The sequence below is a fragment of the Diabrotica undecimpunctata genome, chromosome 6 (genome assembly GCF_040954645.1).
Source record: "Diabrotica undecimpunctata isolate CICGRU chromosome 6, icDiaUnde3, whole genome shotgun sequence".
In the NCBI taxonomy this organism is placed as follows: Eukaryota; Metazoa; Arthropoda; class Insecta; order Coleoptera; family Chrysomelidae; genus Diabrotica; species Diabrotica undecimpunctata.
In genome coordinates this window covers 17,298,585-17,315,834 of record NC_092808.1, presented here as the reverse complement: position 1 = coordinate 17,315,834, position 17,250 = coordinate 17,298,585, and the positions used below count along the sequence as shown (strand labels likewise).

General features: G+C 33.9%; 1 protein-coding gene across 3 annotated transcripts in view; it reads right to left on the bottom strand.

Moving 5' to 3' along the window:
- raw (NDT-like domain-containg protein raw) overlaps nucleotides 1-17,250 on the bottom strand; it is a 410,674-nt gene that overhangs the window by 375,854 nt on the left and 17,570 nt on the right. Inside the window, exon 1 of one of the 3 annotated variants that reach the window (XM_072534344.1) lies at nucleotides 138-379. The exons of the other annotated variants lie outside the window; for them this stretch is intronic. Within the exon in view, the coding sequence (XP_072390445.1) occupies nucleotides 138-172 (35 nt within the window). The 5' untranslated portion in view covers nucleotides 173-379. Of the gene's footprint in view, nucleotides 1-137; nucleotides 380-17,250 lie in introns of those variants that run through there. 3 annotated transcript variants of the gene reach the window in all.

Here is a 17,250-nt window from a genome sequence, read left to right as displayed (position 1 = left end):
GTCCCATCTTAATGACAAATTTGAACAAAATCAAACTGAACAATTAAATATTATTATTTCAGTATTATTATTATTTATTTAAAGTATGAAACAGCGTATAATTAGCAGCAAGTATTGAAAAGTAACATTAAACTTACCTTTCGAATTCCAAATTAATTTTTTCCATTTTCATCGGGATTGAAGTAGATGACAACACAACAAAGCACAATTTTAAAAACTGATGATCACTAAAACCGGACACTACTCAAAACTTCAGTAAAACCCGTTAGTCACGAAATCTCGACAGCACATGTAAAAGCTCTACACACGAAAGTGAAAAGCTCGGGTTGTCGATGTTTTGTTTACAAACGGTATTTTTATCGCCACAAATTTTGGCGGGCTGCTCCAGTCACACAATCGCGAAATCGTGGATGTTTGGACTTTGAGCTACCTCCGAAGCGAGATGCGTGCGACAAATGATTGTTTTGGTGTCTGAGTGGTCCCAGCCAACGCGTTTACGGTATACATATGAAGAAGGTAGTAAGGTCAAATATTAGTGCAACTTTACCGGAGTCTGCGATTATTGCGGATGAAGTTGAACTTGACAGGAACGTGTTGATTAATTATTGTTAAATGGTAATACATTTCGCTCAGATTTCTACATAAATGGTCCAGCTTTTATAATAACAACAATGTTAATCTTAAACAAAATATTGATAAAATAATGATAGTAAAACTGTAAGTTTTCGGAAAAAGCGGTGAAATAAATATATAAAAAGCACCAACATCAACTTATACAGTTAACTTGGGTATTTTTTTACTATTAAAATTATTATATCGTAATATGCAATTAAAAAACGGATTTTAGAACTGCAAAAAGTTATGAAAAACATCAATTTTGTATGGGTTAAAGCACATATCGGTCTCAAACATGGACGTATAAACATAGATGGACCCAGCACCCAGCAATAAGATACCTTAAACACACACTGTTTTGAAGCTTCGATATTCCTGGACAAGAGGGTAAAGGGGAGTAAAACGGGTATCGATAGACTGTGATACTTCCTCAATGAGCATAAGCGTGCTTGAATTTTTACTCGCGGGGATAATTATTCAGAAGTTAATAATTAGAAGTAGTAATAATGTATAAAAACACGTTTTTATAGAAAAAATAAAATACAATTTTATTTGCTTTAAAATTAATACAATAAAATATAGTTGAGCTCAAGTTAATTTTTTAATAGGTATCAAATAATCCTACGATAAAAAAAACAATTAAAAAATATACATTTGTCAAATTTAAGTACATACCTATATTTATTGATAATGTGTTAAAACATATTTTTTCAAATTGTGACAAATTTGTTTTGATACAATATCAATAGATTCCACGTAGTAAGGCTTTCTGCTACAAAATTATTTATTGATCATTCCAAAGCTCTTGCTGGCATTTGACATAAAATTATTTGCAAATATACCTACTTATTAAAAAGTAGGCGTGAAAATGTATAAATTATTGGAAAGCTATTTACCGAACAGAAATATTAAAGTAAAAATGGTAAATAGACATAATAGAAGACGTTGGTATAGAAATAAATTTTTATTGATTGCGAAATAAAACAGTCTTAGTAAGAACGCTTCTTATGCGCACGGTGTTAGCATCTAAAGTAGTCCTCGTTTCATGATGAATTCCAATTTTAAAATATTTCTCAAGAACCAATTTTAAAAGTTGCATAGAGTGACCATCGATTGCATCTTCATCATACATATGGTCACCAAAATGCTCATAGATTGATTTTGGGACATTTTGTATGGTTTTATTAATCAAAATATTCATAAGGTTTTTAACTAGTCTGTTGTAGATATTTATAGTTTTATTAAAAAATCTGAAATATTTTTCAGCTTCCTTACAAGTTTAAATAACCAAAAAGGATTCTTTTAAAAGGTTTTTTTATACTGTTTTCCCTGTTGAAGTTTAGAGTAAGTTTCATCATTAATCAATATTATTTGGAAACCTACATAGAAAAATAAATGAGTTTTATTCATTTCACTAATTTATTGTTAATTCATGAGAAATATTAAATTAAAAAGCTACTAAACAGATCTTTTTAATCAGATGATGTCTACTTACAATTTAAAAATGTCTATACTAATTTCATGAACTAATATCTTGTTCAATACATTAATTAATATGAATAAACCCAATGGTACGCCTATGAAAGACATATTTTAAAATGTAAACACACAGGCTTCCTCAGTTCCTCATGTTAAATAATGTAAACAAACAGTACTTACAAATTAAATGAGACATTGGGATGTAAATATTTCGTTTTTTATTGCAAATGCAAAACTGTAGCACCATTATTATAATTTGTTTATTTCACTATTTACAAATATCACTTAAAATACAGCTAAAATATCGAAAAACAACTTTTCCTCATCTTGGGTAAAAAGTAAACAAAACATGGACTTGACATGGAACAGCATTTGCAGTTTGACGTAGAGTCATAAGACAGAGAAATGTAAACACCGTTGCCATTAATAAATAGGTTTCAGTGCTTCTACATATAAAATAATTGGTTGATATCTGTTATACGCTATTATTAAATGATATGCACACTATGTGCACATTTGATGTTTTAATTACAATTAAATATATTAATATAAGTAATAAATTATTATTTTGGTTTGATAGTACCTGTAGAGTATAAAATAAATATAGTAATATTTTCAGCGATACGTGAATAAGATATTTTAATAAAAAAATGTGACAACATTTGAAGGTGCTGAGAATGTGACCTAGTCAAATAATTTTGGCTTCACATTTTTATGTAAATAACTGAGTCCATCTGTGTTTATACGTCCATGGTCTCAAACATAACGAGTATATGTGGATACATATTTTTTTCGAATGCCAAAAATATAAGGATGAAACATATCAATTTATTCAACAATTATATGATCTTAATGTGCATGCCCCGTTTAATATCCTTAGTCTCTTAGCTAATTGAAATGAGAGAATTTATAATGCATTAGTAAAATTTCTGTCGAGTATCAAAATAGTCTTGTAGTGTCAACTAACAAAAAATATATGTACTTATATGCAAAATTGTGATGAGCAACTTGGACAGTTCATAGCAAAGCAGTTGTCGGATTAAGTAGATAGCTGCTCAAGAGTTTGGTGTGGAACTCTGAGAACCTCATCATCTTGTTTGTAAGTAAATATAGATAAAAGGAGATAATACAAAAAAGTATATTGAATTATATTATGTGTACCTACCGTTTTTTGAACACACTGATAATGTTGAAAAGATGCTATATTTAACTTGTATACTTGTATCTTATTTTAATTTTAGTTCTTCTTCTTCGACTTTTCCCATTATGAGTTCGCCGTTTTCGTCCTCCACAGCACTCTATTCTCCCAGTCACCTTCTCTGAGGTCTCTATCTATCATAGCATTTCCGACGTATGTTTTCCATCTTGTAGCAAGTCTTCCTCTCTGTCTTCTTCCCGGCGAGTCCCAGTTTAATATTCTTTTCGGCCACCTATGCTCTGGCATTCTTTGTACATGCCCGTACCAGTGTAGGGCTGTTTTCCAACTTTTTTGTAATTGAGCATTTTACTTCCATTCTGTTCCATATTTCCTCCGTTCTTATTCTATCCGCTCTTGTGATTTGTAGACATCTTCTCATAAAGTCCAGTTCAACTGTTCTTATTTTATTTCGTATTGTTGTTGTCATTGGCCATACTTCCGCTCCATATAGGATAATATTCATCACTATGCTTTGAAAGATCCTCTTTTTGTTTTCTTTGGTTAGAGTGTTGTTCTATATCACTCCATGAAGTGCTCTTGTGGCTTGCTTTCCCCGTGCTATTTTCATTTCTATATCTTTCATACAAGTACCATCTCGGCTAATCGTTGACCCTAAATACTTAAAAGCCTTACAACTCTTAATAGTCTCTTCTTCTAAACTTAAGTTCAAATCTGCAACCTCGGGTCCAATACATAAGTATTCGGTCTTGCACATATTTATCTTGAGTCCCCAAAGTTCATATTCTTCCTTTAATTTCCTTATCATATATTCCATATCCTCCCTGTCTTGGGCAAAAATGACTTGATCATCTGCGAAAAGTAGTGAATGTAATATATTCTCTTGTACTGGTATGCCCATTCTTCCGCATTTTCTATACCATCTTTTCAAAGCCTGATCTATATAATATGTTAAAAAGTGTAGGTGAGAGACCACATCCCTGTTTGAGGCCTTTTGTTGCGGTGATTGTTTTTGTTATTTCATTACCTAACTTTATTTGCACTTGTGTTTCTTTATACAGTATTTGTGTTATATTCACCCATTTCTCTCTAACGCGGATTCTTCTCATTGCTTCCCATAGTTGTTTCCTGGGCACGCTATCGTATGCTTTCTCTAAGTCGATAAAGGTCATATGTGTTTCAATGTTTTTTTTCTTTGTTCTTTTCAATCACCTGTCTCATAATGAATATATTATCTAAACATGATCTGGCTTTTCGGAATCCGGAATAGTTTTTCTTTTATAACTGATGAAAACATTTTTGCTATTGAAGGCATTACACTGATCTATCTTTGCGCCTCCATATTTCAGCAGTTCCATTTTTATGTTCCCTGGTCCTGGTGCTTTATTGTTTTTGGATTTCTTTAGTGCTTTATTTATATCTTCCTCTGTGATTTCTGCTTCCTCAGTTATTATTGTCACAGGGTCGTATGAGATATACTCCGGCCTATTCTCCTGCAATAATTTTGTGTAATGCTTTGTCCACTCTTTTGATGTAATTATCTGTATGGTATTTTTACTTCGTTTATTACTTCTGATGTTTTTTAAGTTAATTTTAGTTCTTAAAGCATATTATTCAGCTCTTCGTTGTTGATATTTTATGGACTTTAGGGTCATAAATTTTTATTATGTTTAAGGTATTTGTCATGTTGTAACTAGCTGATTGACACCCTAGTCTATGCCAATAAAAAAAAGACTTATACAGTTGAGTCCATGGTTCTTTACCCATGCGTTATCATTTGAAGCATACGAAATAAGTTAAAAATTTACTCCACGCAACAGCAAGTGATATAAAGTGGCTACTGCTCCGATCGCGGATTATATTATAAGATTTGACGTTTTCAAATAAATAGAATGGAAAATGGTAGTTTTACTTTAAAATTTTGGTGCAGAATTACAGCTACATTTCTTCTTCTTCTTCTTCTTTTTATGTAGACATGACTCTGTCTGTTATTCAATGTGCCTTCAGTAAATTGTCGTTCCATCGTTTTCGTGGTCTTCCTACTGATCGTCTTCCTATTGGGGAACAGTCTCTTGCCGTCTTTACTACTCTATTTATTGTAATTGGGCTTATATGATCGTTCCATTCTACTCTTCTATTTCGTACCCCGTTCTTGATGTTCTCTACCTTGCATCTACGTCGTATATATGTGCTTCTAGTTCTGTCCTTTTTGTCTTCTCTGTGTCAGGTCGTGTTTCTGTCACGTATGTCATTATTGGTCTGTTGACTCTTTTGTAAATTCTGTCTCTCATTTCTTTCCCGATATTTTTATTTCTCCATATTGTTTCATTCAGGCAACTTGCGGCTCTGTTTGCTTTATTTACTTCATTCACTTCAGTTTCGAGCTCTCCGTAGCTAAACAATGTGATGCCTAGATATCGTGTTCTATTAACTGATTTTTTTATTTGATTCATACTCTTACTTTGCTCATACTTTATCAGAAATTTTTTATATGCAGATTTATGCGAAGTAATAATACTTTTAACAGACCCGTCTGTTTAACCGCTGGATGCTGCTGGATTTGGTACTTTGTAGCTTCTGGAATTGCTTGTATTAGGTTGGTCATCTTCACTGGTGGATGCTTTATTATCTTCTACTTGAATGTTATTTAGAACTGACTATTTGTCTGTAATATATAATACAAGTTGATTGCTTGGCTTTTGCTCCTCTGGTTTTTTATCGTTTGTATTTTTAGAATGGTCATTTTGGAGGATGGGTGCTTTGTTGATTTCTTCTTGATTGTTTGTAAGTAAGTCTGCAGGTTGTATATGCTGAATATTTTGACCAGGAGAAAATGTGTGTTTTTCCTTTCTCTTTTTATGCTCTGCTATCTTCTTAACATGTCTTGGATTTCTTGGTTTCTTAGATTCTTGGTTTGGATTTTCTTGGTTGGTGGATATTTTATGATTTGCATCTTGTGTGTTATTAATTGGAACTATTTTTTTGTCTATAGCTCCAGGCACACTATTTACTACAACTTGATCACTTTGACTTATAAATGATTCCCAATGTTCTTTTTGGTTCTTATAAAGTTCATCTAAGTTTTTATCCATGAGCTTCTTAGTATTACTCACTTTAGATTGATTATTTTTGCTAATGATTTATGATTTTCTGATTGGCCGTTGTTAAGTTTAAGTAGCTTTTGGGTAGCAGTTTTTTGCGCTATAATGCTTTCTATAGGTAGATTACTTTGGTCTATTAATGGCTTATGATTTTCTACCTACTGCATTGGTTTTAAATTCGGCTTGAGTTTGATCTTTAGCTTTTAGGGTCTCAGGGAATCTACCTGTCTTATCCCATTGCCAACTTCAATAGGGTCGGTTAGTTATTCTTCTTCTTTTACTTTTATTGTATTGTTTAGGTAGATAGTTTCGATCGTTTTGATTTTTCCTAGAGGTATCTCTTTTGCGTGCAATAAGTGGATAACGTCTTTTAATTTGACCTTGTCAAATGCCTTCTTAAGGTCCACGAAACATAGATATGCCGGTTTGTTGTATTCTAATGATTGCTCTTGCACCTATCTCATTATAAATAGAGCGTCGGTGCATGATTTTCCCGACCTAAAACCTTGTTGTTCTTCTGCTAGTGTTATAATTTCATTCAGTTTATTTATTATCACTTTGGTTGGAAATTTTAGTATTGTGTTTAATAAATTAATTCCTCTGTAATTTTCCGGGTCCGATTTGTCTCCCTTTTTGAAGATAGGTATTAGGATGCTTGATCTTCATTCTTGAGGAATTCTGTTTTGTTCCATTATTTTTTGGATTAGTTTTAATAGTTGTTTGGTCAGATCTGGTCCTCCGTCCTACGATCTGATGAAGCAAAGTGTAGCAAAAATGTATTATTTAATCAATATAATTCCCATTTTGGTCTAATGAAAATCCACATGTTAATAAAGAATGTTATTTCCAGGATAGTTCTAGTTTTGATGTTTTTTGTTCAATAAAAGACGATACAACTTTTAGCATTAAAATTTCATGATGAAAATTGAAATGGTGAAAGATTGCTACGATTTTTGACCTTTTTTTTTAATGACTGAGAATATAGTAGTAAAAATAGCAAGAGATAAATTATCAGCTGGAAGTAGATTAACGAGAAAACTGAGAAAACCATGGTCAAACAATATCCGAAACCGAGGAATAACCCGAACGATATATGGTCATATAAAGAGAACAGTAAAAAGAAGAAGAAATATTACTGGTTTTACAATTATTTCTGTTGTAATGTTAATGTTGATAATGTTAATAATGTTGAAAAGAAGATAAAAGGTTACTGGTTTTACAATTTGCCTGCCCAAAAAAGTTGCCTGAGACAACTTTTATACGAAAGTTTCGAATGAAAGTCATCCCAAATTCTTTATTCAATAATTAATTTCAGGTAACCCGATTATTAATAATGTATTCTGAATTAATGATTGCCCAATAATTTTTTTCCCAAAGCAACCAAAAACAAATTAATAATTTAACTTGTTCTGAACTGTAACATTAGTTTTTTTCTGGGTTTCTCGTGATTCATAGTGTATGACTAAGGGGATTTCGTTCTGATGAGTACGATATCAATCAAGCACTGTCATTACAGGTCCGATGGGGACTCTTGTGTTAAAATTAATTCTGATTAATAAAAAGAAATGTCTAACTAAATTATTACCCAAGTTTATTTTATAGGTAGAATTTAACAAGAAATTCAATACATTGCTTAGAAAAATACTAAATGTTCAGTTTATTGGGCATCTACATAAATTGTTGCACAAAATTAATTGAAACTCCGCCTGTAGTACTGTAATTTAATTGAAATCTAATCTTTAAAACGAGTGTGGAATATTTCCAAAGATTATAAATATTGCTAAAAAACTACCAATAAAAATAACTAAAAAGATCATTAAATTATTTATTTTTCAATTCATATGAATCATTGCCGGCTAAACAAAGATACAAGACAGCTGATTGCTCTGGTTATCGTGTCGTCTGAAGGCAAACATGATAGGAATATATTTGTTTTGTGTAGACCATGGAAATCTGTTTAAATCTTTGTATAATGATATGGGTCGTGTTCGAGTAATTTCAATGATACATCAGTACAGATTCCTAGAAGATAATATGATCACCACCTTGCGGAAATTTTGAAACTACCCATGCGATTCTTGGCAGGCATACCTTTAATATGTAGGATCTTTAATTAAGCCCATTTTTAAATTTAAATACAATAAAATGTGAGTAAGGTATCAAAAGTTTCGGCTATTTTGTATTGTTTGGAAAAATTATTTTGGTCTGAATTAGATGATATGTAATGGATGTGTATTGAGCAGGAGATGGTTCATCCTAAAACACCAGGTGACAATAATAATACAATTAGAAATGAACTTATTACGGAAGCTCTAGCTGAGGCAACAATTGATAGAGTAGAGTAGAGTATAGTATTTATTTAACTACATAACATATACAAATATTGTTTGTAGCAAAAGAAATATAAAACGTAACTTAAATATATACAAACAAGAACACAATTAAACAGAAAAATATTTATGGCAAAGTTACGGTAAGTAGTTTAGGATGTTCTGCAATCAGTCATATATTCTTTTGAGCAGTAAAAACAATTTTTTTGAAGATATTTTTTTATAACTTTATCGAAACTCGGTAAAATAGTTTCGAAACAAATTCAGATTTCTGCTTTAATCTAAACCTTCTAAAAATTGCAAGGTATAACAGACGTTGATAAAGATGTTAATAGAGACATGGGGACATCTTTTCTGTCTTAATCATAGACATGTCGTGGAATGCAAATTTTAGATTCCCCATGTCTCTATTAACATCTTTATCAACGTCTGTTATACCTTGCAATTTTTAGAAGGTTCAGATTAAAGCAGAAATCTGAATTTGTTTCGAAACTATTTTACCGATTTTTCTATCAGATGTCGCTATTGCGTCCATAATGAAACCATTTTATTGTTGCTTCTTAAGACAGAAAAGATTTATTTTTCACGTTGAGAACGCCTATGAATAACTGTTCTGATGAGACTTATTAAGTCGAAATACGTATCAACAGATACATAGACGCTTTGTGCGTGAAATCAAATCTTTACTGTCTTTTTCATTTTATTCGGATCTACTCTGTATGAGTACAAGAAACAAATTCGCTTAGTTGATAGACATGTCGTGGAATGCAAATTTTAGATTCCCCATGTCTCTATTAATATCTTTATCAACGTCTGTTATACCTTGCAATTTTTAGAAGGTTCAGATTAAAGCAGAAATCTGAATTTGTTTCGAAACTATTTTACCGATTTTTCTATTTGATGTCGCTATTGCGTCCATAATGAATCCATTTTATTGTTGCTTCTTAAGACAGAAAAGATTTATTTTTCACGTTGAGAACGCCTATGAATAACTGTTCTGAGGAGACTTATTAAGTCGAAATACGTATCAACAGATACATAGACGCTTTGTGCGTGAAATCAAATCTTTACTGTCTTTTTCATTTTATCGAAACTATTACAGCTTAACTGTTTAATATTTTTTGGTTAATAATTGTAATAGTTATAAGTGATGGAGTATTCTGTGGTTATAATTACGACAATTTTTTTCTGAAAGACTTAATCTATAGCGACTTAATCTATAGTCGGCAGTGTTCTAGATAACTAACCTCTGCTAAAATCCTGACAGCTTTCTTTTGCATTCTAAAAAATTGAAGTGTATTTGATGAGTTGTCCCATATGATTACACCATAGTTTAGGTGAGAGTGAAATAAAGAAAAATATGTCATTTTTAATGTTTCAAAGTTGACAATCCTTGCTAGTTGGCGAATAAGAAATAATGAACTTGATAGCTTTTTCTTAAGTTGTGAGATATGATCCGACCAGTTGAGTCGATTATCTGTGGTTATTCCCAATAGTTTAACTATTTTCTAAGTCTCTTTGTTATCTGGATCATCGTGTAAATTACTTGCAGATATAACTAAATTTTGCGTTTTATCAGAGTTAAGTTTTAGTTTGTTTGCAGCAATCCATGTGCTAGATTTAGTAGAAACTTCCTTATGCGACATTTTTAAATCATCATTATTTTTTCCTGATATAACGTATGTCGTATCAGCTGCGAATTGTAAAGTTTTGTACGGAGATATGAATTTAGGCAAATCGTTGACATAAATAATAAGCAAAAGAGGTCCTAATACCGGACTTTGTGGGAGAGATGACTTTTTGACAGTACCGCCTGGTGTCTGCCACATAGATAAAAAGTTATAAAAAGCTTAAGAGAGATACCTCTGATTCCATAGTAATTTAATTTGTGGAGCAAAATGTCGTGTGAAACGTAATCAAAAGCCTTCGACAAGTCGCAAAGAGAAATTGCTATGCGATTGCCGCGTTCAAGCCCCTCAATTACCTCGCTCATAACATTAAATACCTCGTTCGTAGTAGAACGAGCACTTCTGAATCCATATTGTGAATTGCTAAAGTAATTATTTGACTTAAATTAGGAATAAAACTGTTGTTTGTAAAAATGTTGTTTGATAACCTTTTCAATCACTTTTCCAAAAGTAGAAACAATGCTTATGGGTCTGTAATTGTCAGTTTTTGAGGAATCACCTTTTTTGTAGATTGATAAGATGAGAGAAAGGTGTTAAAACTATTTGGTAAGTTTCTTTTAAAAGTTTGCTATTAATTTCGTGAACGTCGTTATAATTCGAATTACTAAGAGACTTTATTATTTGAAAGACCTCTTCTTCCACAACCGGACGAAAAAAAAAGGACTTGCTCGGAGAAGGATAATTTCTATAATTGAAGAGGACATCGACATTAATAGTGGGAAGAGATTAGATTCTATGCAATTGTAGTAAAAAATTGATTTATTTCGTCTGGAGGTAGATCAGGTTATACGGAACTGGATTTTGTGAGGTTTCTTTCGAAATTTACTATTTTCCAGCAGTCTCTAGGCTTATTATTGGAATTGGTAATAAAATTACAGTAAGCTGACTTTTTAGCAATTTGTAATTACCGATTATATTCAATTTTTTGTTGTTTATACTCTTTGAACAAATCGGGATCCTTAGTGGCATCTGCAATGTGTTTAATAAGAGAAAGATTAGATCTGTAAGACCTTAATTCATTATTAAACCATTGTACGGGTGTTTTTTCAGCAGTTTGTCGTACTTGTTTTAGTGGAAAATAATTTAATATTAAATTGTTATAAGTTTCGGTAAGAAAGACTGTCAAAATTATTACTGTCCATATTTGTACTAGCTAGCGCAGATTTAAGCTTCTGTAAACCAAAAGAAGTAATAAACCGTTGAGATGTTTGATTAGTGTCAACAACTTTATGCTCAGTGTCAATAAATAAAAATTGAGCTCGATGGTCACAAAAACAAGGTTCAAATACGCCCACTCTGTAGATATTTTCAGAAAAATTTGTCAGAATGTTGTCTATGCAACTAATGGACTGGGATGTGATTCCCCTATTCATTTTACAAATTCCCAATTGTCAATATAAGCACGTGAAAGCCAAACAGGGTCGTACTGATGTGTATCATATGATTTTTAAAAATATTTACTTTTGAAACTGTTAGTGTAAGAATTTCTTGAAATTTAATCATTATATCACAATTAAACTAAACTCTAAAAAATAACACGACCAGTAAATAACTTAACAATAAGTAATAACATAAATATAACACAACATATTAACTTAAAAATCAACATGATACAATTTGAATTTAAAATGCTGGCAAGTTTGGATCTGTAACATGAGAATCTGTCTGGTTTAAGGTAATAAATTATATTTAATAGCCTCTTGACGAATGAGACGGCGAATATCAACACGTGCTCATATTTACTGATGGGAATTTGCTAAATGAATGTACTTTAGTATAATCGTTAATAGTTACTTTGAGACCAAAAGATGTTCAATTTTAAAATTTATATTAAAATCACCAGGTATGCTCACTTTGTTTGCTTTACTAAGCAAGGAGGTTATGACATTCTCAAAATTCAACAAAAGCAAGTCAAAGTCATCCTTAGCCGATCGGTATACAGTTAAAATATTGGTTTTCATTGAAGGTACATAAATTGCACAAAACTCAGAACTTTGCTCTACATTACATTCATTTAGATTAAGAGAAGAATACATAAGATTTTCTTTTCCATAAATTGCAACTCCGCCTTGTTTCTTTTTTACCCTACAAAAGAAATTAGCTTATGAAAAGCCGGAGATGCTAATTAGTGCTCCGAAAAACATATGATATCATATAAATGTTGATTTGCAAGAAAAGCATTGATCATACCGACTTTATTTGAAATACACTGCAAATTAACATGAAACATGCTTACCGTACCTTGTCGAATTAGTTTATTTTGATAAAAGTTTGTAGAAGCTTCAAAATGCCAAATACTAATTTAAAATTCATTTATTTGTTAATAAACGTATTTTCAATTAAATTTGTGAATAATTTCCATTAAATAGGGATAAGCCAGATCAGACAACACAATTAAGTACAAATTTCAAAGCAAACTTTTTCTTACAACTTATGCGTCATTCGTAGTAAATTTTAACCATTATTTATCAAATGATTTAAATCGAAAGAAAATCTAACAATAAATTTAAAATGCTAGACAATATTTGCATACTATTTTTTCATATGGCAAAGGTTAACTATTTAACGAGAAACATTACGCAAACATCAGTTTACTTTAATATCTCATTAATTTTTACTAGACTTTTTGTGAATCGTGTCCACGGATATTATAAATTGAGTCATACCTGACTAATATTCCTGCAGAAACTATTAAGATTCGATTTAAAATAATTAAATGTGAATCAAAACGATCGCCGCAATCACCAATCATTTCATGGTTAGAGTTTTTTGTTTTTATTGTACAAGGTAAATTAAAAAGAAGATATTGATTACTTTAATAAAAACAAGATAATCAAATGGTTTGTTTTACTCGTTAGATTTGCATTCAGCTGTTATTAAGTAACCTGTGTCAGCAAAAATACATAGAAAACTCAGTGTAATAAAAAAAAAGATAAACTAAGAATTAAAAATAAGATTAATATTTTCAAAATAAGACGATGTTGTTTCTCAGGGATCAAAGATAAGTGTAAGAGCAGTTTTCCACTAAATGGACAGTTAAGTTTATGATTTTTTGTGTTTTCTGGAACCTGAAAAACAAAAACAAAACTGAAACACGCCCAAAATTATTGTTTCCATCAAGAGGACTACACTTTTTTTGAGTTCTGTTTTTGTTTTCTGTCCTTTTCGACTGGTTGTCCCGAGGAAATAAAAGCAGAGTTTTTCTTCAATAACCAACCAACATGGTAAGAGAAGAAGGTATTTTTATTATTAGTTATGTCTATAAAGATCTGTGATAGATATCTATCACAGATACTAATGAATATATTCACAGAAGAGAGCACCAGGAGGGAGTTGAAAATTAATACCTCAACAAAAATGTTAGTTTTCAGCCGAGACACACAAGTCCATCACAATCTCAATGTTAGTGTCAATTGAATCAATCTACAATAGGAATGTACGCGGGACGTCCCGTCTCGCACGTTGTCACGCATTTTGTCCCGCGGGACGGGACGGCAATTTTTGCTGCGAGACAGCGTGGACCTCGTAGGCCAGATCTCCTACTGCTCGGATTATTGTGTGAGGACCAGTCAACGTACCGCCAAAGTTACCCTTTACGTGGTTTCTCAAAAACTTGCAGATAGGTTCTGGTTTGGTCATCTTCTGGATTCGAAGGGAAGAGGCTCCGGGCGTAGACTGTGGCCTTCTGGGTGGCTGCTGCTACTCTTCTGTCCTGAACTCTCTTCTCTTTTGTGCAGCCTCGGACCTTCTTGGGTGGTATTAAAGCAGTAGATGTTTGCGTTGTTTCTCCGTGTCCTTAGACTAAACACGATGTCGTCTGTTGTCTTATGGTACTACGAGCCTTCTCTGTGATCCAGCTATATCGACGACCACGTCGTCTATGATTTGTAAAACGGCAATGAGACTTTTTTCCTTCGTTGTGTGAGGTCCCCTCTCGGAGATTTCCAACCATCGTCGCTTAAATCTGAGCATGCCAGGTCATACTGGATGGCTCCAACGGATACAAGATCGTCTAGAATTGATTGGTCTTCTCCAGCCTCTTCATCCTCTTCAACTAGCCACAGAAGGGGAAAGCTGTCATCATCGTCATCGGTGTCTAGTTTGGGCCAGACTATTCTTTCCACTTCCTCGTCACGGTCTTGTTCAGATACAAGCTCTTGTTGTGGGTTTCTAGACAGATGATCTGCGAGTTCGTTTTCTTCTCCAGGTATGTGTATTACGTCAAAGTTGAACTCCTGGAGTAGAAGCGACCATAGAGTCCTACTGTCGGTGTACAAGGTAAACCTCTGGTCCTGTAGGAAGTGGCGAAACTTGCGAAGTGTCCATACCAGAGCAAGGCATTCCTTTTCATTGATGTGGTACTACTTCTCAGAGGGCCGAAGTTTGGTTGAGACATAGCGCCAATTATACGTCCACCCAGAAACGTTAAAATTAATCAGCGAAGAAAATATCGAAATATTTGTCCTTTTATTCAATCGCATTTATGATACAGGTAAAATACCCCAAGATTGGCTGGAGTCAATATTCATCCCACTACCAAAAAAGCCAAACCCACAACACTGCAATGAGTTCCGTCTGATAAGCCTTATGAGTCATGCAGTAAAAGTCCTACTAAAAATCGTACATAATCGTATCTATAGAAAGTGCGAAACAATCATCGGAGACGATCAGTTTGGATTCAGAGCCGGCATGGGAACGAGAGAAGCCCTGTTCAGTTTACTAGTTCTCGCCCAAAAATGCTAAGACCAACAGAAAGATATATTTATATGCTTTATAGACTTCGAAAAAGCATTTGATAGAGTAAGACACGACCTACTATTAGAACGTTTGCAAGAAGTCGGTTTAGATGGAAAAGACATCAAATTCTTAAAAAACTTGTACTGGAACCAAAACGCCAGAGTTAGGATCGAAAGTTCCACATCCGCAGAAGTAGAAATTAGGAGGGGAGTTAGACAAGGATGTGTTCTGTCGCCTCTGCTGTTTAATCTTTACTCCGAGTTTCTATTTAAAGAAGCATTGGAGGATTCCAAAGATGGAGTCAAGGTGAATGGCGTAAATATCAACAGTATCAGATACGCCGATGATACAGTGTTAATTGCGGATTCCGACGTAGGTCTACAACGACTCATCGACAAGACCAACTCGACCTGTGAGCAATTTGGTATGAAAATAAACATTAAAAAAACCAAAGTGATGTCAATCCGAAAAAACCAAAACGTACCTCAACCTTGCACAATAAATGGGCACATTTTAGAACAGGTCAATAGATTTAAGTACCTGGGATGTTGGATCGATAGCAGCCTAAATCCTGATCTAGAAATAAGATCGAGAATAGAACAGGCCAGAAAATCTTTCGAAAAAATAAAAAAAACTGCTTTGTGATTCTCGAATAAAACTCGAAATTCGACTACGTTTATCAAAATGCTACGTTTGGTCGACTCTTCTATATGCAGTTGAAACGTGGACCCTAAAAACATCAACCGTAAATAAATTGGAGGCCTTTGAAATGTGGATCTACCGGAGAATGCTCAAAATTTCATGGACATCGCATACCTCAAACGAAGAAGTGCTGCATAGAATAGGCAAGGAAAGAGAACTTTTTAACACAGTAAAAGTTAGAAAAACATCAACATACTGAGAAATAATAAGTACCAATATGCCCAACTTATAGTGAAAGGAAAAATCGAGGGAAAGAGAGGCCTAGGAAGGAAAAGACTATCGTGGCTCAGAAACATCAGACAATGGACAGGGCTAAATTTTGAACAGCTAATAAGAACAGCTGAAGATAGAGAAGATTTTAAAATTGTAGTAGCCAACCTCCATTGAGGAGAGGGCACTTTAAGAAGAAGAATACGTCCAGGGGTCCTGCGTTGATGGTTTCCGGGTGTACAAGTTCTACACTGATAAAATTGGCAGATGCGCCAGTGTCTATGAGAACTCGTATTTTTCTGTTACTAACCCTTCCTTCCAGTCGAGGTAGGTTGGTCTGGAGCAACCTTTCCTCCATGAGATTCAGTTGGGGCACCACATCAACAGAAATGTTTAGATGGTGCCCCTATTGTGGTCTTTCTGGTTGCTATTTTCTCTGTTATTATTTTGCTTTTCGTGAGATGCACTGGGAGACCTCTTTCGGTTGGATGGACCAGAGCTGGGCCTCCTTCGGTTGGATGGGCCTGGTCGTGGCTGTTGCCTCTGATTATTTCTAGACCTCCTCCAGTAGTTGATGGTCTCACTCCTTGCTGGCTGCCGTTGCCTCCGTCTCTCTTATTCGTGGTCAACTTTGATGCTAGTTGCAACTCTTTTTAACATGAACAGCGTCTGAAAGTTTTGGAGCCTCAGGTTAACTTTCAGGTGTGGCAAAATCAGATTGACCATATTCCTGCATTTGGTGGGCTCATCAACTTGTGGTTGCAGACGGTTATACATAGTTACTTTTCTGCTTATGAACACCGCCGCAGACTCATTGGCTAAGGAGTTGTGATGTCAAGTGGGACAGGCTGGATGAATCATTGAAGGTGTCCACCTTTTCCTGTCTGAACTCTGGGTAGGGATCCTCGGTTAGACTCTGTTTTGGCCCATCTGGCTGCTTTCACTTGGAGGCGTCGGTCGATGATGTAGGCGGACCAGTGCTGAGAATGGATCCTTTCGTCCGGCATGTGTTCTTTGGTTAGATTCAAGAAGAGGACTGGGTCTTCGTCTTCCTTTCCGGAAAATATTGGTGGTGGAGGCCTCCATCTGGAGCTCAGCTGGTAGAGTTCACATGTCGGCTGTAGTGTTGGTCTGGTCATCGATGGAGCTATGGCCGGTGCCGCTTGTTGACCTGCAGTGGGAAGGCATCGTGGTTGCTGAAGGCTGAGAGAGAGAAGAAAAGTTGCAAAAAT